The 19,921-nt window shown below is 40.7% G+C and overlaps 1 protein-coding gene across 5 annotated transcripts in view; it reads left to right on the forward strand.

Annotated features, from left to right (window-relative positions):
- The window catches only part of wdr7 (WD repeat domain 7), a 101,029-nt gene that overhangs the window by 58,760 nt on the left and 22,348 nt on the right, over nucleotides 1-19,921 (forward strand). For all 5 annotated transcript variants that reach the window (XM_085278918.1, XM_085278921.1, XM_085278920.1 and 2 more), the window contains 2 exons: nucleotides 11,590-11,817; nucleotides 18,032-18,218. In XM_085278918.1, the coding sequence (XP_085135044.1) occupies nucleotides 11,590-11,817; nucleotides 18,032-18,218 (415 nt within the window). The remainder of the gene's footprint in view (nucleotides 1-11,589; nucleotides 11,818-18,031; nucleotides 18,219-19,921) is intronic.

A 19,921-nucleotide genomic window follows, 5' to 3' on the forward strand; every position in this document is an offset into this window, starting at 1 on the left:
GCAGTCATTAGCTCATGTAAGTTGGCATCAGATTTGTGATTTTCATGGATTTATCATAGTTGATCACCACATTATTATGCATGTAGCTGCCAACTTCACTCCATTCAGTTGCAGACTGGTAGCAGACTGACTCTGTCTTATTGCTGTTTTATCACCATCTTGACACGTCAAAGTCAATTTTAAGTTGTCGTCTTAAACAACTTTAAAGGCAACAGCATTACAAGTTCATTGTACACAACAGCAATTATTCTGGTGGTGCTGCGATCATGCCGCGGTTTTCCTTCGTGTGACTGAGGTTCAGATGGATCGTACATCAAATCAACATTTTTTAATAGAAGATTTTGGTTCTTGAAACAGTATCCAAGTTTGTTCAAAATCTAATCCAACTAAGGTGTTATGCTCCCAACATTAATTGATTTTTTTTTTTTTTATGGATTTTTTTTTTTCACTGTTTGTCTATGCATCTATTGTGTGGCCCTTCTTTAAGTCAGCCCAGACCTGAGATGTAGCCCACCTGCATCCTAAAAGTTTGACCATTGCTTTCTTTTCAATCAGTGATTGTTCCAAATCTCTGGGGATTAAGTCAGTTTTTTTCCTCCATTTAAAAAAAAAAAAAAAAAAAAAAAAAAAAGACCCCAAACCTCCATTTGTGGAGAAAATCGTTTTCCTCTATCTTCTCCAAGTTGTGATGCTTTTCATTTGGCAGAGCTGAAATCTAATTCTGTCACATGGCTTTGATTCATCTGTGATCGAGAGGAGAGTGTGACCAAGGCGCGGTGGCTTTAATAAAAAATAATTTCTCCTTTATGAAGACGCTGTGCAGTGGAGGCCGTCCACTGTCTCTGCATTAGTGAAATTAACATCCAGACTCATTTTTCAGACTGCTCCATTAACAGCATGAAAGTGACAGCTGCAAAGGACCGAAAGTATTAGCTGTATTAAAAACCTGTCGGAGGGGAAATTAAACTGCAAAACAAACACAACTGATAATGGAGGATTAAAAAATAAGACCTCAGGCTCTCAATATTGCCAAACTGTACTTTCATACAGTGTGACTGAAATATGAAGTGCGGAGAAGTTAATGTGATTGGGAGGAGGAACGGGAGACTCCTCCTTCATGCGTTTACTCTGCATCTATTTCTGCTGAGAAAGCAGAGTTTCTGAAATGCTGGGAATAATAATAATAGTAATGATAATAATAATAAAGTTATACAGGCCACGCCTGGGTCAGCCCTAGCCATCAGATCAATGTGATGTGGTTAAGTGTTAAATGACCCAGCATAGAGACCAAAAAGAAATGAAACCCGAAGAACTGATCAAAGAGACTGAGATCCTTAGTTAAAATTGGAACAATATTTCCCAGTATCATTGCTTTTTGTTTATTTTTGCCAAGTTCTTTGTGAGGTATAACTAAGCAATGAAGCCAGCGCTCTCTGAGTCTCTCATCCTGTGGACGAACTCCAATTCCACCGACTTGGACTGCACCTTCTACTCCATGTTCTGCTCGGTGTAGCGACACAGGAACCAGCTCTGGACCTGCTGCGGTTCTGGTTAGAGTGCTCCTCCGTCTCAGAGCAGACCCAGGATAATTTAAACCTCATGCTGTCGTTAGTGATGACTCCAGCTCTAACCTTATGTTTTGAATATTTTTTTTAAAAAAAGGGGGATGTTTGGAGGTAAAAAATTACAAATTTTAATACATGTCAGTTAAAATAATTATTTTTCCCTCTAAATGCCAAGACTTGAGAGAACAATAACTAAAATGGCAAGGCTTGTCTCCATTTAAAGTTAAAGGTTTAAAAAAACAAACAAAAAAAAAACAACAGATGTGGCCAGTTAAATTTATATGTGGGGAAATACTGCTTTTAATGTTTGAGTGGTGACACTGTGAAGTGCTTTGCTTTGATCACACGTCTGTTCTGGAAGGAATTTGAACCATTTAGGAAATAAAAGTCTGAAATCTGATGAATGATCAGCACAGTCTGGTTCAGGGCTGCTTGCTTCCTCTTATGAACCTGAATCCAGTTTGTTTGGGGTGTGTCTTGTGGACTCCCCGCTGACCCTCCCTCCGTACCCTCGTCTAATTGAAGCTGGTGAGCGCAGATAGCTCTCCTGTCTCTGTCTTAAGATGGCAAATAAAATACACTTAACCTTCAGATGGACTCGGGCCGGTTGGAAGGGCAGCCACCGTTTCAGGACTCGAATCTTTTTTCTCTATCAACTTAATTGTGTTTTCAATTATTTCGCCCAGATTTTCTGTCTCCTGACATTTGCTGTAAGGACAGTTTCCCCCTTTCCCTCCTCCCCACGAGCCTGGGATTTCTTTGTTTTATGGAAGTTTTTCCTTAACGGACAGAAATGTAACCCTCGAGGCCGTGCTCGGGAGTTTGTTTTGAGCTCTTCATTTCTTTTTCCTTCAGTCTGTCGTTCTCTTCCACCTCCTCCCTCTCCTTCGTTCTCACATCAGTTTCCTGCTGGTATTGATCCCCTCCCTCAGTCCCTGGTGATCAGGTTTTACCAGTCTCCCATTGATTACCAATGGAGGCAGAGCTGAGGTGCATGATGGGAAGATTGCAGGGCTGTAGCTGCAGCAGTAGGAGGCAGGGATGGGAGGGTTGTAGCTTTGATTACCAGAAATATAAGATATTTAAAAAAATACAGCTTAATTATTGATCTGGGTGTCTCACACATAAACATAGTGCAGTATTATACTAACTATTACTTGTAATTGATTATTGCTTATTATTATTATCATTATTATTATTAAATTATTGCTTATCTGAATGAAAGTGTTTGACTCAGTGGCGTAAATGTGTTAAGGTTAAATTAAATTTAGACAGCGTTTAATTTTACAGTCGCCACAGCAGATGTCTGTCTGGTCGATCAGTGAAGTTGTTTTTTAAATTAAATATGATCAATCAGTTAATCTGTTTAAATTTCTAAATGAAACACTGATAATCAAAAACATTTATTTTCTGTCAGCAGCCCCTTTACAACTTCATGTCAATCAGACAACACCTCTCCTTTCCTTCCTTCATTCGTTCTTTCTTTTTTTTTTCTTCCTTATTCCTTTCAGTCTTCCATATTACTTCCTTCCATCAGTCTTTTGGTTTTTCTCTGTCCTTCTTCCTTCCTTTTGGTCCTTTATTTACTTAGCTTTCCTTCTTTTCCTTTATTTCTGTCAGTCTTCCCTCCTTTCAGCATTGGTTTCGTCCTTCCTTCCATCATTCTTTTTTCCTTTCTTTTCTTCATTTCCTCCTCCTTCCTTTTGGTTTCTCTTTCTCTCTCTCCGTTTTCTTCCTTCCTTCTATCCTTCCTTCTTTTAGTGTTCCTTTCCTTCCTTCCTTCCTTCCTTCCTTCCTTCCTTCTTCCACTCAGAATTCATTCATTCCGTCCTCCTTTATTCCCTTGTGTCCTTTGAGCTGACCCTCTTTCTTTCAGGCTTTCTTTTTCTCTCTCTCCCTTCTATCATTCTTTTCTCCATACAGTGTTCCTTCTGTCTTTCAATGTTTCCTTTCTTCCTTCTTTCTTTCTTTGGATCTTTCCTTCTTTCCTTCTTTTAGGTCTTGCCTCCTTCCTTCCTTCCTTCCTTCCTTCCTTCCAGTTCTTTTCAGTTTCTTTCTTCTGATATGAATTTCCTTTCAAGCACTATTCTTACATTTTATTTAAAATGAGGTCCTTCCTGTGTTATTCCTGTGGACACAGCTTTGTGGTTTTTCTCTGTTCCGTCATCAGTCATCATTAATCATTATTTAAAAAAAAAAAAAAAAACCCTTTCAGTTCTGTCAAATTACAAGCAAGCTGACCTCAGTCCTCACAGTACATTCAATAACATTACTTAAATATAATTAAATACAATTAAAAGCAAAGGCATTCTGGTGATATTTCTTGTTATTATCATTGAAATAAAGCTACCTCTTAAAGGTTACAGCCTTTTTTTAATGCTCGGTGACATTTCAGTTGTTCTCCTTTTTATGACACGTCCATAATTTAACTGCATGGACTCCACAGGTTGTTGCATTACACCGTCCTGCCCTTTTTTTAATGGATTCCTTCCTTTATGGATAATGTCATTTCAGCCAGAAAGCCTTTTTATCCCAATCCATTTCTGGTTTTTATGAAGATTTAGCCAAGCGGAGGCGCGCACGGAGGGGAGCTCGTCCGTCCCCCTCTTTAGTTTATTGGGTTATGTTTGGGAGCAGCTTGCCCAACAAATAGGATTTAAATACAATGTCATTATAATAGATCTGCTGGTCGCAAAGGAAGCGGATCGATAGGCTTCAAAAATCAATCACACTGTGCACGCGGGCAGAAACCGAGGCAGCAGGTACACACTGGACAGGAAGTGATACAGCCTCACATCTCACCAGCCAGCAAGTCGTTTTAACGGTTTTAACATGTCAAATCAAAGCTCGTCATTATCGGCTCGTCACTTTCATGATTGTACAAACAATTAGGATTAGTTCAAAATCCTGTTTACCTGTTAGTTCAACCTGTTGGGCCTCTGTGATCTCATCCACAGTACGGTGTTTAATAATATTTTTTTGAGTCCAGGTAGATGTGAGGAAATAACAATAAAGTGACTATATAAGAGTCAGTTTCACTAGTTAACATGTGACTGGTAAACTAAATCTGAATATAATATAGTCATCTGGCTCTTCAGAGTGAAAATGCGCGATAAGTGACATTAGAGCTGGGCGATATGAGATTTTTTCACATCACGATATATTTTTTTCATTTCAGGCGATAACGATATCTATCACGATATAAGCCAAATAACTATATTTGTAAGATTTAAATGTGCCGTTGCTCACAAGTAAAATGTGAAATAATCAGCAGCTTGTTTTTATTTAAATATTTATTTCCCATAATAAGTTCAACAGGGTAGATGTACTTAAGGAACATGAGACTTTTTCAGATAAATAAAGGCAAATATTGCAAACTACACAAAAGGCAGCCGCTAAAGCGTTTAAGTTTCAAAATAGAACAAACGAAACAGACTAAATTGTCAATTCAACTTAGAAACAAAATATTAATTCTAAAAATAAATCTTAGTTTGTTTTACAGAAGAACAGACAAAACTGACTAACTTTTGTCAATATCAAATAAACTGAGAACTAAAAGGAAATTCTCAATCTCTCCTTGTTGTATAGCTTAGCTTTTCAAACAGTTTTAACAGTTACTTTAGTCTGACAAAAGCCGAATGACGAATTAGCGCTTCCAGTCAGAGACTGAGGCTACGTCCACACGTACACGGGTATTTTTGAAAACGGAGATTTTCCGTTTTCGTTTTAAAAAAATAATCCCGTCCACACATAAAGGCAGAAATGAAGAAAAACGCTGCTAGGAACATGCCAAAGCAGCAGGTGGCGCTAGATTCCTAACCGTACCGAAATGTTGGCCAATCAGAAGTCTAGAAGCCTCGGTGGGAAAAAGTAAACAAAGCTGGGGCATAGAAGCAGAACCGAGTCGTAAGTGTGGAGGGACAGTAACTGTGTGTATATGTAAGCATTTAAACACTGCAGAGAGTAGAATTAACAGTATTGTAGAAATTCATTTCACCGAAACAATAACGTGGCGCACAGTGTGACGCATGCACCAGTTTATTGTATTTCCAGACTTGCTTTCGGCACAATTTACAGTGCACGCTACTCTGTTTTTTGTCAGACTTGAAATAGCCGAAATACCTTCACACTACGGAACTTCTATGGCTCTTCCGTTCGACAATCTCTCCGGCGTTGGAACCATCATCTGTTTTCTCTTCGGTCACGCTCGGTTGATTTTTCTAGCCGGCACACTCATTTCCTTCATTACGCGCTGGCTGCTTCCCAAACAAACACACGTGCGGCTTGGCACTTGTGCGGTACGTAACAAGTCACGCGACGTGACGCTGCGGCTGTGATTGGTTCGGCTCTGCGCTACTTAATTTGGATTGGCTGACCTTTTAAAAAAAAAAAAAAAAAAAAAAGGACAAGAGCGGCGAGGTCTATCGCGATAGCTTAATTTCTCTATCGAGTAAAAGTTATATCGCGATACATATCGTTATCGTTCTATCGCCCAGCTCTAAGTGACATAAAATAAATGCTGTTAAAAAGAAAAGAAAAGATGAGAGAAACTTTATTTGTCTCAAAAATGGTGAAGCTACTGCTCTGTTAGCTTGTCGTCCATTTCTGATTGTTGATGGCTTCAGAAGCGTTCCACCTGATGGGTTTTCATGATGCAGAGTGAAGAAAAATTTTCCAGGAAGTGTAAGTTTATTAACACACATGAACGTGGATTTGCTGCATCAGTCACTCATGGTATTTACTTTACAGAAGACACGATGATATTCATGTTGTGTGTTCTTTATAATTTCTTGTCTGCTCTGTTTGACTAGAAAGCACATGATTTTGGTGGCTAGAAACTTGCTGCTTGTTGTCTATTGTTGTAGTATTTCCAACTTCATAGATGGTCCCTTTAAGGTCTTCTATCCTTTTGCTGTTTGTTTAACCCGATTGTTTTTGTTGAAGAGGTTTTAACTTGTTGGAAAGAGGATTGACTGAATTTTTGAAGCTTGAGTCTAAGACTTGAGTTGTATATGAGTAGTTACATCTCTGATTCAAAAATGAGGAGGACTCTACGGCAGCGGTCCCCAACCCCCGGGCCTTGGACTAGTACCCCTCCGTGAGTCGTTTGGTACCAGGCCGCAAGAGTTGAGGCTCAGGTGTGAAATGTATGGTTTTCAGGGTTTTCAGCGTTATTTTGTTATCGCCCTCCTCCTGAATATGAATAAATCTTCTTTTTTTTTTCGGTACCGGTACTAGTTTTAATTTGTTGTATTAATCCGCGACACCATAAAGGCCGGTCCATGAATATATTGTCGGGCATAAACCGGTCCGTGGCGCAAAAAAGGTTGGGGACCACTGCTCTACGGCACTTAAAGTTGGTAATAGCCAGCAAAATGCAGCTGAGAAAAGATGAAAGTTATTGCAGAGCTAAAAAGTCTTTCTTTGGAGTTCCAAAGAGTATTTTGGTTAGACTTTGCTTAGACAAATGAAATTACCAAGAATGTACTTGTGCTTGGTTGTTCTGACCAACCTTGTCTACTAAAAACTTAAATGCCTTTATTTCGTCCCCCATCTGTCTCTGTCTTTACTTTCACTTTCCTCTCTGTTAACCTGAACTTTTTAGTGATTCTGGTTGGGAGTCTATCTCTAATTCTGTTATCTACTGGCCCAGTCTGGCCCGAAGGATGGATGCCATCTGTAATCCATTTATCAGAGGCGGCCGCTGGGCCTTCTTCCAAATGACAGCTGGTCTAAAGCAATCTCATTATAAAGAGCATCAAGATATAGTATGGAAATATTGGAGGCAGGAGGGGGGAAAGGGGGTCCTGAGCTCAAAACAAGGGACAGAGAAGAAACACCGTGGGGATAAAACAAAACCACATTTTTACTTAGTCCAAAATACAGTAATGGTGACTCTTATAGTCATTTTTAATCCAGGTGGATCTAACTACACTCTGATGTCCAGATAACACCTCTGAAGGTTGTGGTTTACCTGGCCGATTTGATTTCATTATCAGATCACTAAAGCCACTGATTATACTGTCTGATTATCTGTGTCATTACAATCAATATATTACTGCTAATGAATTATTAAAAGTAATTGGGAATGAAGAAGCAGAGTGTTAAATAACTACTTGCCTGCAATGTTTTTTTTTTTTCATGTATACATTTTTATTATTGAAGAAAAACAGTTTTATTCTTAATTTTATTTTTGTTTTCTTGTACAGCAAATGTCTTATTATTTTTCTGATATTAGTTATCGGTCTTCTGTAATATCGATTATCATTATTGGCTCTGAAAAGGCCATATCAATCTATCCCCGTTCATAATATGTGTGTTACAGTCTATTTAAATTAAACATGTTGAGTATTTCAGGACCAAAATAAAATTGTTTAATTAGGAGCTTAGCGGTTTATATCTGGAAGGCACAGATCATTCCCTTCTCATGTTTCCTGCAGTTAGCAGGAAACCATAAGAACCATCAGGTCACTGTTGTGGCTTTTCCCTGAGACCAACTCCAGCTCTACCATTTTGGACTACAGCAGGGGATGGTAGTCCTGGTTCAGTTCTGCTGCATGTTACACCCCGGCCTAGGCAACCGGCGTGCAACTTCCACAAAAATAATCCCAAAACGAGATTTAAAGCAAGATACGACATTTATTTACATCACCAAACACAAGGCGCCAAACTATTTACAACGGGGGGGGGGAAGATCGCGACCATGACATACAGAAACACAGGGCTTAAATACATAGAAGGAGCAATTAGGGAATGGACCACAGGAGGGATACACAGCTGGGGCAAATAAGACCTGACGAGACAAGGAAACGTAAACTGAACACTAAGATAACACAGACTTTCAAAGTAAAACAGGAAACACATAACAGTCACGCCAAAACAAAACGCCTAAAACAATACACTGCCAACGCCGAATCGTAACATGCAAGCGGAAGGATCGCTCCAACCAGAACCTGTAATGTAATCATAATGCTGGATTTTCTCCATGTTTGGTCTATAACAAGCTTCTTTTTTTTTTTTTTTTTTTTTTCCAGTGTTTTCAGAAATAGCCAGTGGCATATAAAATCATCTGTTTAAAACAAAAAAAGTACGTACATTAGTTGTGGGTGGTAATTTTTTTAAAAATTAATTAATTTTTTTAAGAGGCCCAAGTATAGATCCCTGTGGGACACTTGTAGTAATGGCAAGGGCCATGAACATGGACAGGATGCAGACCCAGCAGTGGCTAGCCCTCTCACTCGGTTTCTATTCAACACACCAAGTGTGCTCGCTCACGCCACCTCTTCTTGTGGGTGTGTGTATCTGTGTGTGTGTGTTCATTGTGAGTGAGTGCTTGTTCACCCTGCAATACAAATTCATAACAATGCTGTGCTTGCTCATCCAGAGAGAGAGAAAAATAAGAATTAGATATCAGAGGGTGGAGAGGTGTGTGTGTGTGTGGGGGGGCTCAACACACTTTTTATGTAGTCCTTATTGGGGCCTTGATCCAAAGTGTGTAAGGAGCTCTCATCTCCTACTGTGATATACACACACACACTCTCAGAGTTTCCCCACTGTGCAGACCCCATCGCACACGTGCTCACAAAAGAGGTTATTTTGGGGTCGTGTTGATGGACACAAAAGGACCCCCCCCCCCCCCCCCCAAACTCTCGCTCTCTCTCTCTCTCTCACACACACACACACACACACACACACACACACACACACACACACCCACCCAAAATCCTTCCAGAGGTCTGTGAACACGACCGTCTGTGTGTAAATGTGTTTGCACTGTGACTAAAGGCTTTCAGCGTGACAATGACGTGTGTGTGTGTGTGTGATGATTAATACCAGGACAATAGACGTGTGCCTGTTCAGTTGTTATCAGCTCACTGGAGACCCCCACCCCCTTTTTTTTTTTTTTTTTTTTTCAAACCACTTTTCACTTCAGTGTAAAAGGAAGGACAGAAATTAAAAAGTAAAAAAACAAAAAAAAAATTACTCAATAATAATATGGTCCTCACACTGATCTGAATGATATATATCGATCTACAGATCTTTTAAAATAAATGCAGTGTCTAAAAACCAATAGAATGCATGAAAAGAGAAATAAAATCCATGTTTTCTGGTTCTCCTGATTACGTTTAACTATATGGTTCAGGGCCTTGAAAGAAGCCTGGAGGTTCTTGGCAAAAGATGTTTGAGTTGGTCAAACTAAGCTTCAGACTTGTTAATTCCAATTTCAAACACAGAAAGTTTAACAATACCTCAACCAGATGATCATAATTTTCTGGAGTTTTCTGGAAGGGCCTTAACCCTGTTGTGTTTTTAAATAGTCACCAGGGGGCGATACCTGTAGTTGCGGTAAACCCGGGGTTTATAGGAACCAGTCCTCAGTCCTGACCTCCTGTTGACTTGTTGGATTCAGTCACTTATTTCGGTCATACTGAATAAATTATTTCCGAGTTGAAAACACCTGTGGTGGCAAGCTTTACAGCGGAACCTCTATATTTTGTAACTGTTTACCATCACAAGGGGGCAGTGTTAAAAAATTCTCATGCTAGTTTTTAGATTTTTGACTATATGTTTGTACTTCTTTCTCTAAACATGGAGTTTGTATTAGAGATGGACCGATCCGATATTACGTATCGGTATCGGTCCGATACTGACCTAAATTACTGGATCGGATATCGGAGAAAAATAAAAAATGTAATCCGATCCATTAAATATCACGAAAGCACCTCACAAAACTTGCAACACGCCACTCACCTCAGAACGTATGCATCACGTGATAGAGCAGCTGTGGCATGCAGGACCTGTCGGTGGTCTGGATAGCATGTGGAGCTTCGCTAGCAACCCCGCATTTCATCTCCGACAAAGTTATCCCCGAGAGAAGTAAAGCAAGTGTGTAAGTCCATCTCTGAATGTTTGTAAAGCATTCCCACGTTAAGCTTAACAAGCGACTGCCTCTCGCTCTCCGGCTGCTACTTCAATCGTGAAACTGCTTAAATCAGCTGAGTCTGTCTCTCGTTTGTTTTTGGTCCACTTTGCGCCAGAAAGAGCAAACCAGCGGCTGAACAACAGCAGCACGTTTAAGCTTGATCAGCTGTTGTTAGAATTTATTTAATATTAATTTCTACACCAGGATCTTTTTCTACGTAGCTGACGGCTGGTAACTGTGCAGGGGCGGATCTAGCAAAGTTTAGCCAGGGGGGCCGATAGGGCATTAACTGGGAAAAGGGGGCACAAAGACATACTTTTCTTTCTTATTCTCATTTAAAATGTCTAGCTTTTAATAAATAATTATCTGACACCCAAAGTTTTAATTTGATGTAAAATGAATAGAAGTCAATTACTGTACATAGTGACTATTAAGTCTAATATATATACCCTAGTAAGCTATAGTACTTTTTCCTTTGGGAAGGTACCATCTGTGCAGTCTGCAATTTTGTTGAAGAAAGATGTTGAATCTATTTAATATTTCTTGAAAAATAATTGATTTCTGTGCATTTTTTTTCACACTGCATCAAATTAAGGTTGATTACGTTGATTAAGCATCATGAGGTGGAGCGTGAGGGGTGGTTCCCTATTTTTTATTTATTTATTTTTGTTGTTGCTGGGAGTTGGAACCCTATTAGTTAGGTTGCTTAATATTTACGCTACGTACTCTTTAAAATACCAGAATAGGGAGGATGGTGTAGGTCTAAGTTTATTAGATTGATCAGTATTGCTGAACTATGAAATATTTTTTTTGTATACAGGTATAACAGAATAGCTTTAGTGTAGTTGTTGTTTTAAACTTGAGTATGAACTTGCAGACTTGCAAAATGCAGCAAGATATTTTAAAAAACAGTTTTGTTGATTAAAAAACACTATATCGGATTCATATCGGTATCGGCAGATATCCAAATTTATGATATCGGTATCGGTATCGGACATAAAAAAGTGGTATCGTGCCATCTCTAGTTTGTATGTTGATCTCTTTTCTGTTTAGGCAATATTTCAAACAATCCAACAATATTCTCTCCGTCTCTCTCTTAAGGTTGTCTGTCTAACCTCCCGCCAAATGCGAAGAAGATCTCCAACTCTTACGAGGAGCGCCGTAAACAGGCCACTGCCATCGTCCTTCTGGGAGTCATTGGGGCTGAATTTGGCGCAGAGATCGAACCCCCGAAGGGCTCGGCCCGGGCTCGAGCTGGTGGACAGGCACCCGAAGGTTTTGGACTGACCAGCGGAGGATCGTCCAACTACTCCCTGGCCAGACACACCTGTAAGTCCAGAAACTGCAAACACACTCATGATAACACATTTACCGAATTTCCCAGAGGAACCCACCCGAGGGATTAATAAAGTTTTATCTAATCTAATCTAATTTATTTGGTTAAATTTGCAGCCCAAAATTCTTCAAATGGACCACCAAGATGTGCACATTTTGTTTAGTTTGATAGGTTAAGAGAAATCTTAAAAACCTTTGGATGGATATGGCTGTGGTGCTTATAGGTTTTACATTTTTATGTTTGTGTAAATTCTGCAGAAAATCTCTAGTCCTGGCAGGTTTCACCATGGCAGGTTTCACCATGGCAGGTTTCACCATAGCAGGTTTCACCATAGCAGGTTTCACCATAGCAGGTTTCACCATAGCAGGTGTGTTGTGTCCTACTGCTTTATGATAATAACCTGTAGAGACTCTCAGGACTGTGTGTTTTCAGCTTTCAGAAGCCTGTAACGGTTTCTTTCTTTCTTTTTTTTTTTTTCTTTTTTCTTTTTTTTTTGCCCATTTCTGCGCTACTGAATTTACTTGCTCAGCGATAGAGTTTTGGTTGCTGCTGTGTTGGGTTTTTGGAGCCAGAAGTGACTGTATAGTACAGTACCTACTAATTAATAAGTGACAAACAAATAAAAATAAACTTTCTTGATTGTGCCACATACAAGCCCATAGTTATTGTCAGGTAATTCCACTAAAATGCTCCAAAAGCCACCAATAGCACAGTTTTATTATTATTTTATGAGGTTTAATTGGTTCCCAACTTAAACCCAATCAAATTTTAAAAGCATCTAGCCAACTAAACTGAAGTAAAAAACATCCTAAAGACACCCCGTAAACATCCACAACTCCACAACTGACATAGTAGAAACTTCAGTGCAGGATTAGAGGTGAGTAGAGATGGGATTGATTTTCACCTGCCAAGCTTGACACCTTTAGGAGCTTGGTGCTGACTTCCACACACACACTCGGCGAGCCCGGCCCTGTGCCACGCTGTGCCTGCAGCGCTGGACCTTGGTGGGCATCAAACCTGCACTAAGTAGAGGTGCTCTTCCGTCCCACTGCTCCCGTGCTCTGATTGGCTGCCTCTGGGGGAGGGGAGGGGGACATCCGCCGGGTGACACAGCCTGCGCTCTCGCCGATAGGCTGTGGAGCGTGATGCTTCTTAGCTGGACCTGCACACAGCAGTCGGCTCACCTGTGTGGACACACACACGCACCAGAAACCTTAAATCCATGTCATGAGATGAAAACAACTCCAGATTTAATTGATTTCCTGGAGCCATACTTCACGACTGGAGACGCCGAAAAGCTATTAATTATAACTGCTTTTTAAAACAATCATCAGCATTGCATGTAAATATGAATATGAACACATTGAAACTACTCCTTAAGATTTATTCTAGTTTCAGTCATGCTTATATGGAAAATGAGTTAATTAACAACCCTGTGTGGCTAACGTTTGGTTTCTATTTTTCAGTCTTTTACAAAAATGCCCAAAATGGCGCTGATCAATTTTAAAGCCAATGTGCATTTTTTTTTTTTTTTTTCATTTAGCAGAAACCTCCAGAGTTGAAAAATCAAGTATTATGTTCTCTATTGGCAAAATTTCCCATGAAGTTAGATGTTGCGGACACAGGAAGTGGTCTGCTAGGCCTTAAAGGTCTTAAAGTTTCTATTTTGACTTGAAAGTGGTGAATTCAAGATCAGATATAGTTGATACTAGTAGATTGTAATTAAATGGTGGAAGGGTGCGTGTGCACATATTCTCTTATATTGGGTCATCTTATGGTCATAATAATCTGGTTATGTATACACTGCAGCACAGTTTAGGATGTTTTTATGCTTTCTCTTTCCATAGCTTTTTGTTACTCCTACCTCCTCCTCCTCTTCCTTTTTACTACTCTTGTTCAGTTTGTTGTCTCCCCCCCCCCTTCCTCCCTCACTCTGTTATGAAATTGAAAGATGGATCGGTGTTGTTGGCGTACAGCGCAGTGTGTGATGAATGAGAGCTGTCCGCCTAGAGAGTGGGAGGGTACAGTAGCCTGTAGTATAGATTGATGTTTTCATATGGCGGGGGTGGGGGGGGAGAATCGAGCTTAAGGATGGACGGATGGACCGATGATGGCGGGGGTGGGGGGAGGAATTATCCTGCTGTTGGGCAGGATAGGAGAAACAAACTGAACATCAGTGTGTTCAGTCTCTGGACAATAAGAAGCTCACAGTAAATGTCAAAATGCTCCGAGTCCCCTCTGAGGCCCACTCAAGTCTGATCCGTGGCATTTTCAAACATTCATGAGAGCTGATTGGAAATTGAGTTTTACTTTATGTTGTAGGACATTTAACAGGGAGAAGCAGGTAACGGAAGGTAGAAATGTCTCTGCTGCTGTGAGTGGGATACAAGAAATAGAACAGTTTCTTCATCAACACTTGAGAAACAAACAGAAGGGGAGAAAATGTTGGAAACTTTCAAGCTCAAAGTTGTACATTTATGGGGGGGAAAACCCTCAAACACTGGAAAATTTACAAGGAAGAAATTACATTAACAGCAGATAACTTGTGAAAAGTGATGTAGCCACATAGAGAATCAGGAAAGATCTCATCATTTGGTCGTTCGTTTGTTAAAATCCTTTCAGACATTGGCAATAATACACAGAAAAAATGGCATAATGCATGCCTGTCATATCCTGATGATCTGGATCTGCAGGCCAGTTATTACCAGATGTAGATGGGGTGAGACTGACTACAGGGTTATACAATGTAATGATGGACATTACATTACACTTCTCATGTAGCTGCACAGCGTCTCTACATGAGCTAAAACCTTCATTCTTTCTCTTTTTGTCTTGTTTTTCCTCTCCGTCTATGTCAAGCACTCTGCAGCCAGTCTGATCCAGCTCTCATCCACTAACCAACCCAGCATTGATTTACCTTCACCTCGCATTTAAGCTCAAACAGAGGAAGAGAGGGAGAAGGGGCAGTTAGCAGATGGAGAAAAGAAAGCACAAAGCCTGTTAGCGCTCGTTTCGGCCTGGTAAATTTTAGACGTCACCAATCTGTCACTATATCACACACTGTACTTCTCCCCCTCAGTCTTCCTTCCTTCCTTCTTCCCTCCTTCCTCCTCTTCCTCTAATCATCCTCTGTGTGTTAATGTGACATGTTTACTGCCCTAACTAACAGCTCATTATGGCCGACTGATGCTTTGTCAATAGCAATCAGTTCATTTGGGAGCCCGGTGCTGCCTTTAAACAAAGATGTCCGCTGTGAGAAATGAACCCTGAGTCAAAGCCTTCCTCTCGCTGGGAATGGGGGGAGGGGCTGTAAATTTGAATCTCGATCCGGCCAATTACAGCGCTGACTGTTAACGGCCGTCTTTAATTGTCTTGCGAGGAAATAAAAGTAAAATAATGAGGCTTCGAAGAGCAAATGGTAAATGGCCTGCATTTGTATAGCGCTTTTCTAGTCCCTAAGGACCCCAAAGCGCTTTACACTACATTCAGTCATTCACCCATTCACACACACATTCACACACTGGCGATGGCAAGCTACATTGTAGCCACAGCTGCCCTGGGGCACACTGACAGAGGCGAGGCTGCCGGACACTGGCGCCACCGGGCCCTCTGACCACCACCAGTAGGCAAACACGGGGTTAGTATCTTGCCCAAGGATATTTGGCATGCAGCAAGGAGGCAGCCTGGGATCGAACCACCGACCTTCTGATTAGTGGCTGACCTGCTCTGCCACCTGAGCTACAGCCACCCAAATGTGGCTCTGTGGTCAGAGTGGGCTCCCTTAGGGTTTGTCATGCTCACACCCCACCCACATTTGCTGCTCACACTAATGAACTTTGACCTCATGACCTCTAAAGCCTATTTTGCATTAGGTGGAGAGAATCGGTCCCCTGGCTCACTGCTCTGATGGATTCACACTAAGAAAACCACTAAAGTTATAACATTTAGCCTGTTTGAGGACGATTAATGCTCATCTTTGTTTGGAAGCATCCCGAAATCTCCCAGAAACATTTTTAACATTTTACACTATTGTCTTTCTAACTGTCATTAAAGATTATTTTCTATTTTCACTGATTTTGATTGAAATAAAACTGTCAATATGAGTAGAAAGTTGATACTGAACATTTACACATGAATGTGTTTTTTAAAAAAAAAAGCCAGAAACTCATTTGTAATTGATTTCTGTGCAGCTGTTATTTTTAACGATCACTAAGTGGAGGTCAGAGGTCATGGAGCCCCATATTTCTGCTGATATTTATAGTCCGCAGTTTTTAAGCTTATTGATGCTTTTTATAAAACATTGATAGATTTGAGTTCACGTCAGTATTTGCTTACCTGCTGGGGGTCAAAAGTGCACAAACGTACCTGATTTGCATGCTTCATTGTTTTCACCAAGCGGCAATAAAGGAGATGCTGCAGTTCCTTTGGTGACCACTTGAGGCTCCAAAAGTTAGGCGATCCCCATAGGCTCCAATGTTAAATTGACCACCTTTACAGCAGAAATAAACATATTTACAGCCTCATACAACAAATTGTTTTGTTTCCCCCATCATAAAAATTACACAGAGGGGTGAATCTTTTTTAAAAGGCAACTTTTCTTATTTTCTTGAAGTGCTAAGTTTGTATTATTGCTGGCATGTGCTGCCCAGTTAAATTGACTTCATTTCAATTAGTTAAAGTTACTTAACTAGACCTTTCATATTGTGTTTAGGGTGTTGGTGAATTGTATTGAAAGATTGAAATAGTTACCATGTCACCTATTGGTCTTTAAACTTGAAGGTTCAAAGCTAGCAGGTTCTCTCTTGTTTGTTTTTTTGGTTTTTCCCCCCGTAATTTTAATCCAATGTGACAACATTTGGACTTAAAAAGCAAGTCCTAAATTAACAGCTACCACCAACAACATTATCAAAGTGGAGTGTTCCAGTTCAAAGTATAAAATTGAACTTTCCTTTCCAGTAAACAGTAAAGCTGACATTTGCGAGTCTGCGCATGAGTTATTCCAGGTATCATTTAGGTTTTTTATGATTTATTTGATATTCTGGTGTGTTATTACTTTCATCTCACTCCCTCGTTCAAAGACTGTCACTTCTGGCTCCAAAAAACCAATGTGGTTGTGAAGCGAAAATTGGAGCCTTGAAAGTGCAGAGCTCACAAGCCAATATAAACCCTATTGTCTTAACAATACCAGCTAACAACATTAGCCAATGCTGTCACTGTCTGTAGATAGCTGCTATTCTTACACGGTTAACCTCTTGCCATATCGTTCATAGACCCATCCATAGGTTTTTGTGTGTGTAGATGTAAACCAATAAGGAAGGGGGTTTGCCATTTAAGGCAGGCTGATGATGAAATGCCAGGAGATCCTGGTGATGCGATTAGCCGAGTGCGTCTGGAGACCGGTGGACCTTTAGAGCCACCACAGGATTATAACTAAAGTAAATCATCTGTTTTATATCGTATGTTTCTTCATTTTATGCCTATTTAGCTTTTGCATTTCAAGTGAAAACACACAAAGGGTCGTATTGATTTCTGTGACTGCAGCAGCGGCAGAAGAGAACAGACAAAAGACAGATTTTCAGCTTCACAGTAGATAAAATGAGAACTTAAATGCATGATACTCAAAAAAGAGGATGAAACAAATGAAACTCTTTTTGGTTGGTGTTATCTTTGGAACTCTGCCTGCAAAGATAGGTGGGTGAGACGAGCTGGGAAAGACAGACAGATGTGAGGTGGGGAGCACAGAGGGTGGTGGAAGGAGAGCGTTATTGAGGGGAGGGGGGGATTTTTTTCAGGAGTCTTAATGGTCAGTCTGTCCCCACAGAGACTGGCTCAAATGTCAGGTCAGCTATGAAGTGACCTCCATCCCGCTTGCTGTCTTTATCCTCCGAGTGTGTGTCTGTCAGTGTGTGTGTTGGACTATTTTCACCCAAAACCTCACCAAAAATATCAGAACATATTTTGTCTTTATGAGAATGCTTTCCTTTCTTTTCTTTGTTTAAGATTGCGCCTGTGGTGCAGCTTGAGGCTGCTTTTCAGAGCTGATGAGACCATGAAAGATAATATTAATGTCCTTAAGATGACAAAAATTCCAGCATAAGAGGGTCACTGTGTGTATTCTTTAGTATTGTCTGATGCTGAACCCTCACAGGCTGATTTCAAACTCCTGCTGTTTTCTGATAAAACCCTCTGATTCGTTTCTCTCTGCAGGTAAGGCCCTGACCTTCCTGCTGCTGCAGCCCCCCAGCCCCAAGCTGCCTGCCCACAGCACCATCCGACGCACCGCCATCGATCTGATTGGTCGAGGCTTCACCGTGTGGGAACCGTACATGGATGTGTCGGCGGTGCTCATGGGACTACTGGAGCTGTGCGCCGACGCCGAGAAGCAGCTCGCCAAGTGAGTCACGACGAGCCGCTTAAACAAATGAAGTTGCTGCCTTTTTAAAAAATGTTTCATATCAGACCGAAGATGCTGACAAGATAAATGTAAAACAGTTTTAAGAGTTTCCTGCTCACTTTGCCTTCATCTTCATGAAAATCATCATGAGAGTCTAACTGCATGTATACTAGAGTCCTTAAAAGTGTCATAGTGTTGGTCTGTTGTGTTAGCATGAAGGCATCTTAAAGACCCACTACTAAAAGATCAGGAGTCGTTTCATGCAGGCTGCAGTGGTCGTTGGTGTTTTCACCGACGGATTCTCCTGTAAGGGCAGACTGGTTGAAATGGACCCTCACTAACAAATAGTTTCTTTTTTTTACACGCAGTATTTTCACATTCACACCGATTTGACGGTGTTTCACATAATTTGGTAATTTTTTTTTATTAAAAAAAAAGATTTTGCATCTGGAAATTGAACGCTCTGCATTTGTTTACTTTCTCTCCAGCGACTGAAAACAGACAATTTGTCTGTACTCACTTCCTGTTTGTTAATTTGTTAAGTTGTATCCGTCCCTCTCAGATTCCAGAGTATATCCTATAGATACAAACATATGCATCCGCACAAATACAGACACACACACACACACCCACACACACACACACACAAACGAACATTATATAGCCGACACAGTGAGTTATGGAAGCCCGACTCTAATCTGATTTCAAGACATTATGATGATGTAACGATGTCTGCGTTGGCCTGACACGAAAGTCCTCTGTCTCTGTGCACACATTTGTCTTTTTCTTCATTTTATTTAGCATTTTGTGCCCCACTTAAAGTGGCTCTTAAAAATTTCCATCTAGAAAAGCAAGAAGATTGCCCTGCAGTCTCTAGCTCCAGACAAGATTAACCCATTAGACTTTAATCAGGTGAGAGACAAGATCAGATGTTAACAAAGTACACAATATTAGCGCCAGTGTGTGGATTTCCCAGCTTAGATAACGCCTTTAAATATTTTTGGAGAACTAAGATGAGCAAACGGTAAAGACACTGACACTCCGACTTGCTGAGTTACAAGACTTTGTAAAACCACAGATGTCAGCAGAGCTGGTTTCACGTACTCAACCATCAACATTACTGGCAGCAGAGTCGAGGTCAGAGGTCGTGGCTGCCTTCATGCAGTCAAAGTGAGGTTGTGGTTTGAAGCAGCTTCTTACACAAGCGAAGGTCAGGGGTCATGCGGAGAGGCTAATTCAGTGGCTTCTTCTTCATGTATGATACAAAGAGCAGCACGTGTGCGTCTTCCTCCCTGCTGAAATCTAACTGGCCAATATGAGTTGATCCTATTAAGTCTGAAACTCGAGCTGGCCCAGTCTGGTTAAATGAGTATAGATATGTCTGCCTGTGTGTGTGTGTGTGTGTGTGTGTGTGTGTCCGTGTGTTCGTTCATTTTTGTTACCTCCCTGGGACCTCTCTCAGTATAAACACTGACCTTAGTCCTCATGGGGACCCAAACCAGGTCCTAATGAGGCGAAACATCGTTTCTGGGGTCCCGGTTAGGGTTTGTGTTGGGCTGTTCACAATAAATTGAAGTCAGTGAAGTATTCTAGCAAGGAAAGCTGCAGAGTGGTGTGTCAGGAAGGGAAATGACACAATTCCATTTTAATGGAATACATTTTCGGTCAAATAGAAAGAGAAGATGCCTATAAGATCCACACAA

Source organism: Mchenga conophoros, linkage group LG7 (assembly GCF_057382185.1).
Source record: "Mchenga conophoros isolate Kocher_MC1m ecotype Shallow Benthic linkage group LG7, M_conophoros_male_GT1.1, whole genome shotgun sequence".
Classification (NCBI taxonomy): Eukaryota; Metazoa; Chordata; class Actinopteri; order Cichliformes; family Cichlidae; genus Mchenga; species Mchenga conophoros.